The sequence below is a fragment of the Electrona antarctica genome (assembly GCF_951216825.1).
Source record: "Electrona antarctica genome assembly, contig: scaffold_421, whole genome shotgun sequence".
Lineage (NCBI taxonomy): Eukaryota > Metazoa > Chordata > Actinopteri > Myctophiformes > Myctophidae > Electrona > Electrona antarctica.
This window is the reverse complement of record NW_027637009.1, coordinates 43,710-54,292: the sequence shown is the minus strand read 5'-3', so window position 1 is coordinate 54,292 and position 10,583 is coordinate 43,710. Positions and strand designations below refer to the sequence as shown.

The 10,583-nt window shown below is 41.9% G+C and overlaps 1 protein-coding gene across 1 annotated transcript; it reads right to left on the bottom strand.

The window, feature by feature from the left end:
• Positions 1–7,566: 7,566 nt before the first annotated feature.
• Positions 7,567–9,893, bottom strand: cdh18a (cadherin 18, type 2a; the record flags this gene model as incomplete). The annotated part of the gene is made up of 2 exons (XM_079532273.1): positions 9,557–9,893; positions 7,567–7,706 (listed from the first exon to the last, which is right to left on the bottom strand). The coding sequence occupies exons 1-2, from the start codon at positions 9,669–9,671 to the stop codon at positions 7,567–7,569; spliced, it is 255 nt and encodes an 84-aa protein (XP_079388399.1). The 5' UTR covers positions 9,672–9,893.
• Positions 9,894–10,583: the final 690 nt, after the last annotated feature.

Below are 10,583 nucleotides of genomic sequence, written 5' to 3'. Positions count from 1 at the left end.
AATACATCTGATTGTCCTGTTGTCTGGGACATTAATACATCTGATTGTCCTGTTGTCTGGGACATTAATACATCTGATTGTCCTGTTGTCTGGGACATGAATACATCTGATTGTCCTGTTGTCTGGGACATTAATACATCTTATTGTCCTGTTGTCTGGGACATTAATACATCTGATTGTCCTGTTGTCTGGGACATTAATACATCTGATTGTCCTGTTGTCTGGGACATTAATACATCTTATTGTCCTGTTGTCTGGGACATTAATACATCGTATTGTCCTGTTGTCTGGGACATTAATACATCTTATTGTCCTGTTGTCTGGGACATTAATATATCTTATTGTCCTGTAGTCTGGGACATTAATACATCTTATTGTCCTGTTGTCTGGGACATTAATACATCTGATTGTCCTGTTGTCTGGGACATTAATACATCTTATTGTCCTGTTGTCTGGGACATTAATACATCTGATTGTCCTGTTGTCTGTTGGACATTAATACATCTGATTGTCCTGTTGTCTGGGACATTAATACATCTGATTGTCCTGTTGTCTGGGACATTAATACATCTTATTGTCCTGTTGTCTGTTGGACATTAATACATCTTATTGTCCTGTTGTCTGGGACATTAATATATCTTATTGTCCTGTGTCTGTTGGACATTAATACATCTTATTGTCCTGTTGTCTGGGACATTAATATATCTATTGTCCTGTTGTCTGGGACATTAATACATCTTATTGTCCTGTTGTCTGGGACATTAATACATCTGATTGTCCTGTTGTCTGGGACATTAATACATCTGATTGTCCTGTTGTCTGGGACATTAATACATCTGATTGTCCTGTTGTCTGGGACATTAATACATCTGATTGTCCTGTTGTCTGGGACATTAATACATCTGATTGTCCTGTTGTCTGTTGGACATTAATACATCTTATTGTCCTGTTGTCTGGGACATTAATACATCTTATTGTCCTGTTGTCTGGGACATGAATACATCTGATTGTCCTGTTGTCTGGGACATTAATACATCTGATTGTCCTGTTGTCTGGGACATTAATACATCTGATTGTCCTGTTGTCTGGGACATTAATACATCTGATTGTCCTGTTGTCTGGGACATTAATACATCTTATTGTCCTGTTGTCTGGGACATTAATACATCTTATTGTCCTGTTGTCTGGGACATTAATACATCTTATTGTCCTGTTGTCTGGGACATTAATACATCTCATTGTCCTGTTGTCTGTTGGACATTAATACATCTATTGTCCTGTTGTCTGGGACATTAATACATCTGATTGTCCTGTTGTCTGGGACATTAATACATCTTATTGTCCTGTTGTCTGGGACATGAATACATCTGATTGTCCTGTTGTCTGGGACATTAATACATCTTATTGTCCTGTTGTCTGGGACATTAATACATCTGATTGTCCTGTTGTCTGGGACATTAATACATCTGATTGTCCTGTTGTCTGGGACATTAATACATCTTATTGTCCTGTTGTCTGGGACATTAATACATCGTATTGTCCTGTTGTCTGGGACATTAATACATCTTATTGTCCTGTTGTCTGGGACATTAATATATCTTATTGTCCTGTTGTCTGGGACATTAATACATCTTATTGTCCTGTTGTCTGGGACATTAATACATCTGATTGTCCTGTTGTCTGGGACATTAATACATCGTATTGTCCTGTTGTCTGGGACATTAATACATCTTATTGTCCTGTTGTCTGGGACATTAATATATCTTATTGTCCTGTTGTCTGGGACATTAATACATCTTATTGTCTGTTGTCTGGGACATTAATACATCGTATTGTCCTGTTGTCTGGGACATTAATACATCTTATTGTCCTGTGTCTGGGACATTAATATATCTTATTGTCCTGTTGTCTGGGACATTAATACATCTTATTGTCCTGTTGTCTGGGACATTAATACGATCTGATTGTCCTGTTGTCTGTTGGACATTAATACATCTGATTGTCCTGTTGTCTGGGACATTAATACATCTGATTGTCCTGTTGTCTGGGACATTAATACATCTTATTGTCCTGTTGTCTGGGACATTAATACATCTTATTGTCCTGTTGTCTGGGACATTAATATATCTTATTGTCCTGTTGTCTGGGACATTAATACATCTTATTGTCCTGTTGTCTGGGACATAATACATCTCATTGTCCTGTTGTCTGTTGGACATTAATACATCTGATTGTCCTGTTGTCTGTTGGACATTAATACATCTTATTGTCCTGTTGTCTGGGACATTAATACATCTTATTGTCCTGTTGTCTGGGACATTAATACATCTGATTGTCCTGTTGTCTGGGACATTAATACATCTTATTGTCCTGTTGTCTGGGACATTAATACATCTGATTGTCCTGTTGTCTGGGACATTAATACATCTGATTGTCCTGTTGTCTGTTGGACATTAATACATCTGATTGTCCTGTTGTCTGGGACATTAATACATCTGATTGTCCTGTTGTCTGGGACATGAATACATCTGATTGTCCTGTTGTCTGTTGGACATTAATACATCTGATTGTCCTGTTGTCTGGGACATTAATACATCTGATTGTCCTGTTGTCTGTTGGACATTAATACATCTTATTGTCCTGTTGTCTGGGACATTAATACATCTGATTGTCCTGTTGTCTGGGACATTAATACATCTTATTGTCCTGTTGTCTGGGACATTAATACATCTGATTGTCCTGTTGTCTGGGACATTAATACATCTGATTGTCCTGTTGTCTGGGACATTAATACATCTGATTGTCCTGTTGTCTGGGACATTAATACATCTGATTGTCCTGTTGTCTGGGACATTAATACATCTGATTGTCCTGTTGTCTGTTGGACATTAATACATCTGATTGTCCTGTTGTCTGGGACATTAATACATCTGATTGTCCTGTTGTCTGTTGGACATTAATACATCTTATTGTCCTGTTGTCTGGGACATTAATACATCTCATTGTCCTGTTGTCTGTTGGACATTAATACATCTTATTGTCCTGTTGTCTGGGACATTAATACATCTTATTGTCCTGTTGTCTGGGACATTAATACATCTGATTGTCCTGTTGTCTGGGACATTAATACATCTGATTGTCCTGTTGTCTGTTGGACATTAATACATCTGATTGTCCTGTTGTCTGGGACATTAATACATCTGATTGTCCTGTTGTCTGGGACATTAATACATCTTATTGTCCTGTTGTCTGTTGGACATTAATACATCTTATTGTCCTGTTGTCTGGGACATTAATACATCTTATTGTCCTGTTGTCTGGGACATTAATACATCTTATTGTCCTGTTGTCTGGGACATTAATACATCTGATTGTCCTGTTGTCTGTTGGACATTAATACATCTTATTGTCCTGTTGTCTGGGACATTAATACATCTGATTGTCCTGTTGTCTGGGACATTAATACATCTTATTGTCCTGTTGTCTGGGACATTAATACATCTTATTGTCCTGTTGTCTGGGACATTAATACATCTTATTGTCCTGTTGTCTGGGACATTAATACATCTTATTGTCCTGTTGTCTGGGACATTAATACATCTTATTGTCCTGTTGTCTGGGACATTAATACATCTGATTGTCCTGTTGTCTGGGACATTAATACATCTGATTGTCCTGTTGTCTGTTGGACATTAATACATCTGATTGTCCTGTTGTCTGTTGGACATTAATACATCTGATTGTCCTGTTGTCTGTTGGACATTAATACATCTGATTGTCCTGTTGTCTGGGACATTAATACATCTCATTGTCCTGTTGTCTGTTGGACATTAATACATCTGATTGTCCTGTTGTCTGGGACATTAATACATCTGATTGTCCTGTTGTCTGTTGGACATTAATACATCTTATTGTCCTGTTGTCTGGGACATTAATACATCTTATTGTCCTGTTGTCTGGGACATTAATACATCTGATTGTCCTGTTGTCTGGGACATTAATACATCTGATTGTCCTGTTGTCTGTTGGACATTAATACATCTGATTGTCCTGTTGTCTGGGACATTAATACATCTGATTGTCCTGTTGTCTGTTGGACATTAATACATCTTATTGTCCTGTTGTCTGGGACATTAATACATCTGATTGTCCTGTTGTCTGGGACATTAATACATCTTATTGTCCTGTTGTCTGGGACATTAATACATCTGATTGTCCTGTTGTCTGGGACATTAATACATCTTATTGTCCTGTTGTCTGGGACATTAATACATCTTATTGTCCTGTTGTCTGGGACATTAATACATCTGATTGTCCTGTTGTCTGTTGGACATTAATACATCTGATTGTCCTGTTGTCTGGGACATTAATACATCTGATTGTCCTGTTGTCTGGGACATTAATACATCTTATTGTCCTGTTGTCTGTTGGACATTAATACATCTTATTGTCCTGTTGTCTGGGACATTAATACATCTTATTGTCCTGTTGTCTGGGACATTAATACATCTTATTGTCCTGTTGTCTGGGACATTAATACATCTGATTGTCCTGTTGTCTGTTGGACATTAATACATCTTATTGTCCTGTTGTCTGGGACATTAATACATCTGATTGTCCTGTTGTCTGGGACATTAATACATCTTATTGTCCTGTTGTCTGGGACATTAATACATCTTATTGTCCTGTTGTCTGGGACATTAATACATCTTATTGTCCTGTTGTCTGGGACATTAATACATCTTATTGTCCTGTTGTCTGGGACATTAATACATCTTATTGTCCTGTTGTCTGGGACATTAATACATCTTATTGACATTAATACATCTTATTGTCCTGTTGTCTGGGACATTAATACATCTGATTGTCCTGTTGTCTGTTGGACATTAATACATCTGATTGTCCTGTTGTCTGTTGGACATTAATACATCTGATTGTCCTGTTGTCTGTTGGACATTAATACATCTGATTGTCCTGTTGTCTGGGACATTAATACATCTGATTGTCCTGTTGTCTGTTGGACATTAATACATCTGATTGTCCTGTTGTCTGGGACATTAATACATCTTATTGTCCTGTTGTCTGGGACATTAATACATCTGATTGTCCTGTTGTCTGGGACATTAATACATCTTATTGTCCTGTTGTCTGGGACATTAATACATCTGATTGTCCTGTTGTCTGGGACATTAATACATCTTATTGTCCTGTTGTCTGGGACATTAATACATCTGATTGTCCTGTTGTCTGTTGGACATTAATACATCTTATTGTCCTGTTGTCTGGGACATTAATACATCTTATTGTCCTGTTGTCTGTTGGACATTAATACATCTTATTGTCCTGTTGTCTGGGACATTAATACATCTTATTGTCCTGTTGTCTGGGACATTAATACATCTTATTGTCCTGTTGTCTGGGACATTAATACATCTTATTGTCCTGTTGTCTGGGACATTAATACATCTTATTGTCCTGTTGTCTGGGACATTAATACATCTTATTGTCCTGTTGTCTGGGACATTAATACATCTTATTGTCCTGTTGTCTGTTGGACATTAATACATCTTATTGTCCTGTTGTCTGGGACATTAATACATCTGATTGTCCTGTTGTCTGTTGGACATTAATACATCTTATTGTCCTGTTGTCTGGGACATTAATACATCTTATTGTCCTGTTGTCTGTTGGACATTAATACATCTGATTGTCCTGTTGTCTGGGACATTAATACATCTTATTGTCCTGTTGTCTGGGACATTAATACATCTGATTGTCCTGTTGTCTGGGACATTAATACATCTTATTGTCCTGTTGTCTGGGACATTAATACATCTGATTGTCCTGTTGTCTGGGACATTAATACATCTTATTGTCCTGTTGTCTGGGACATTAATACATCTGATTGTCCTGTTGTCTGTTGGACATTAATACATCTGATTGTCCTGTTGTCTGTTGGACATTAATACATCTTATTGTCCTGTTGTCTGGGACATTAATACATCTTATTGTCCTGTTGTCTGTTGGACATTAATACATCTGATTGTCCTGTTGTCTGTTGGACATTAATACATCTGATTGTCCTGTTGTCTGGGACATTAATACATCTGATTGTCCTGTTGTCTGGGACATTAATACATCTTATTGTCCTGTTGTCTGGGACATTAATACATCTGATTGTCCTGTTGTCTGTTGGACATTAATACATCTTATTGTCCTGTTGTCTGGGACATTAATACATCGTATTGTCCTGTTGTCTGTTGGACATTAATACATCTTATTGTCCTGTTGTCTGTTGGACATTAATACATCTTATTGTCCTGTTGTCTGGGACATTAATACATCTTATTGTCCTGTTGTCTGTTGGACATTAATACATCGTATTGTCCTGTTGTCTGTTGGACATTAATACATCGTATTGTCCTGTTGTCTGGGACATTAATACATCTGATTGTCCAGTTTTGTCATGGGTCTATGAGGTGACAGTACTTCATTAGACACCCCGGAGTAATTTGTATGTGCAATGGTGTATTAACTTTGTATTTAGGGTTTCTTCCTGGAGGCTGAACCCTTGACAGTCAAACGGGCCAATGAAATAAACAGTAATATAGTGACATCACACTATCAGCCCCTCCCCTAACCCCTCACCACCACCAGGGCCCCGCCCACCCTTACCATCCGAGGATAATGGAGGATAAGGTCAAAGGTCAAAATAATTTAATTTCGGAGTCCGTGTTCTGTTGTTCTGTTTTGTTTTGTTTTGGACGTACAAGATTTATACTGTTGTTGCTGTGTGTGTGTGTGTGTGTGTGTGTGTGTGTGTGTGTGTGTGTGTGTGCGTGTGCGCGTGTGCGTGTGTGTGTGTGTGCGTGTCAGGCAGGGAGAGCGATGTGTTGTTTTGTTTACTGATGAAAGCCATCAATCAAACTCCACCTTGACTCTGACACAACCCCGTCTGTTACACGCACGCACGCACGCACGCACGCACGCACACACGCAGGCACACACGCACGCACGCACGCACGCACGCACGCACGCACGCACGCACGCACGCACGCACGCACGCACGTATATTACAGTCGTCCTCAAAATGTCTGTCGACAAAATGTAAATTGAGGAACATTAGAACGACCATCTCATGATTACACTTTCTACACTGACCACACACACACACACACACACACACACACACACACACACACACACACACACACACACACACACACACACACACACACACACACACACACACACACACACACACACAGCGGGTGATAAATCGTATTGTTTGTCCTCCACAGAGTGAAACTTTCTGATCAGGAAGTTTTAAAGCCTGCTCGTTATTTACGGCCCGACAGGAAGCAAAGAATTATGGGTAGTTTTTATTGGACTCAGCGACAGCCAACCAGAACCTGGTGTGAACCCGGGCTTAACTCTTCTAGCGCCCAGATCGGAATATAAAGGTTCACACCTGTGTTCTGTAGTCACTATAACACTACGTTTTAAAGGTCAGAGGTCAAGGGTACTCACCCCTCCCCCCACCAGAACAGGGTTAAAGTTCAGAGGTCAAAGGGTACTCACCCGTCCCACCAGAACAGGGTCCGGTCCGGTGTATTCCTCGATAACAAAGAACTGGTTCCAAACCCATCCTCGTTTAGAGCGATGCAGGACCTGACCCTCCTTCCCCGACCGCAGCCTCCTGTGTTCTGGAATAGAAACATAACATAAAATATAATAACCCTTAATGTCTCCAGAACCTGACCCTCCTTTCCCCCCCGATGGACCTGACCCTCCTCCCCCCCCCCCCCCCCCCACCCCCCATTTTCAGCATGGAACACGTGTACGACGAAGAATCAATCAGGCATCACTGCTTCTGTGGAGGGAGGGAGATATATGTTGTTGGGAGGGAGATATATGTTGTTGGCCGAACGAGGCGATCATGTATGGACAGTTGGACAGTTGGACACTTGGACAGTTGGACATCTATGGACAGCTATTTTGGACAGCTATTTTTCGTGTCACATTATGTTTAATCACAACAACGTCACGTTTACTTTACCTCCTCAGTGTTTGGGTCGGGACATGTAGGACTGTATGTGTCTGCTGTCTGTGTGCATATGCGCTCTGCGCGCTCCAGTGAAATTGTACGGCTGAGAAAGATTAGTTAATTTGTGTTGGATAAGGACTTATTGGTGGGTTTTTCGCTAGATATTAAGGAGTGGTTAGGGGTGTGTTTTAGTGGGGGTTTCACCTGGAAGGCTGTTTAGAAACACTCTCACTCTTGAACGAAGTTGAACGTGAGAAAGTGACGTTCACACACGCCAGAAATGAACGCGTTCACAATGACGTTCATCAAACAGAAATACAGTACGTTCAGTTCACGTTCAGCCAAAAACTGATCGCGTCCGTGAACGATCGTTCTTTGAACACGTTCGGGTCCTGCAGGCAGCATTAGGTGAGTAATTCATTGTATATGTGACCAAATTTGACTGAGAGCCCGTCATCGCGCAAACTCCAGCTTTTCACCAGAGGAGAAAAACTTTTTTTCCAAAATGAGGCAGACTCTTCACTAGACAGCATGTCTGAAATAAGTGTCTGAGCTGAAATCGACATGTAAATATGAAATAAATGGTTAAACATGTAGCTAGGTGTAATGTTAGAGTCCACAGAAGACATGTAAATATGAAATAAATGCTTAAACATGTAGCTAGGTGTAATGTTAGAGACCACAGAAGTGAACCTTTCAAGCCTGTTTTCTCAACTCGCTGTTTCTCTGCAAGACATTACTCTATATAAGCCATGTCTCCAAAACTGGTGGGTCAAACGGAACAACCAATATGTCAATTTGAAGCTATGATTCCCTGCTTTCATATGACATGAAAACACACAAAAAATTCAATGGCAGTCAAATGTGGTCACATATGTGTTGGACGTTTGTGGTTGTGCTAGTGATAAACGGACACCTGCTGCCATACTGACTAACGACTACACTGTCTGTGACTAAGTGTACTAGTGTAGCGTTGCATCTGTTGCATCTGCCCGTGTGAAAGCAGCATCGTTGTGGCAGGATACGAACGTCTGTAACCCCCCCCCCCCCGGGCACCAAACTACATGGGCAGGTGCTCCTTCGAGTACTAGCCCAAAATAATAGCGTGCACCCCTCTGTCTATAAACTATATTACACACAGATAAACCCCAGGGAAGTGTTTGTGTCCCAAACATCATTACAATAGGTCAGGGTTCCCCAATAAATTTTCCTCAAGGGCCATATTTTGACTAGGGTACCAGGCTGGGGGTCGAGTCCGCACGCACAAGGTTGCCCATTTGAAAAGGATGCCCAGTTTGACATGCATAGGCTACTGACCCCCATTTAATGCCATTTATATCTGGGACCCCCTAAAACAAAAACAACAACAACTCTTTTTTTTAAAACATCTTCCAGGGGCCACAAGGGGGCGCTCCGCGGGCCGCAAATGGCCCGCGGGCCGCCTATTGGGGAACACTGCAATAGGTTCTTGATACAAAAGGGGTGAAGTGGCCCTTTAAATGTTCATACCTGTCGGGTGTCTGTGTCTGTGGCTCCGCCTCTCCGTGGCCCCTCCCCCTGCACAGAGCGCAGACACGCCCACCAGCACCAGGACCGCCCTCATCAGCGTTGTCATGGTCACCATGCTGACCAATCAGCCGCTAGCCTCCTCCGCCTGCCTGTTCCTATTGGTTGCTAGGGACGCGTCGCTAGTGTTGCTTGTGGACCTCCTGGTTGGTGAATGGAGGCGGGGCTTAGCTGCAGTAGATGCTCATCACCGTTTAACCCTGGTCTCTCCTCCAATCACAGGTCCTGCTGGTCTCTCCTCCAATCACAGGTCCTGGTCTCTCCTCCAATCACAGGTCCTGGTCTCTCCTCCAATCACAGGTCCTGGTCTCTCCTCCAATCACAGGTCCTGCTGGTCTCTCCTCCAATCACAGGTCCTAAAAGACAAAGTGGAGAAAAACGTGGATGTCAGACATTGTTTTTCGCATCGTGGCAAAAACGCTGAGCGGCTAAACGTTGTAACGCTTGGCTAGCGCTAGCAGACTAATAGCAGAGTGGTGGTGCTGGGGTGGTGGTGGAGCTAACAGAACTAATAGCAGAGTGGTGGTGCTGGGGTGGTGGTGGAGCTAACAGAACTAATAGCAGAGTGGTGGTGCTGGGGTGGAGCTAACAGTACTAATAGCAGAGTGGTGGTGCTGGGGTGGAGCTAACAGAACTAATAGCAGAGTGGTGGTGCTGGGGTGGAGCTAACAGAACTAATAGCAGAGTGGTGGTGCTGGGGTGGAGCTAACAGAACTAATAGCAGAGTGGTGGTGCTGGGGTGGTGGAGGAGCTAACATAACTAATAGCAGAGTGGTGGTGCTGGGGTGGTGGTGGAGCTAACAGAACTAATAGCAGAGTGGTGGTGCTGGGGTGGTGGAGGAGCTAACAGAACTAATAGCAGAGTGGTGGTGCTGGGGTGGAGCTAACAGAACTAATAGCAGAGTGGTGGTGCTGGGGTGGTGGAGGAGCTAACAGAACTAATAGCAGAGTGGTGGTGCTGGGGTGGTGG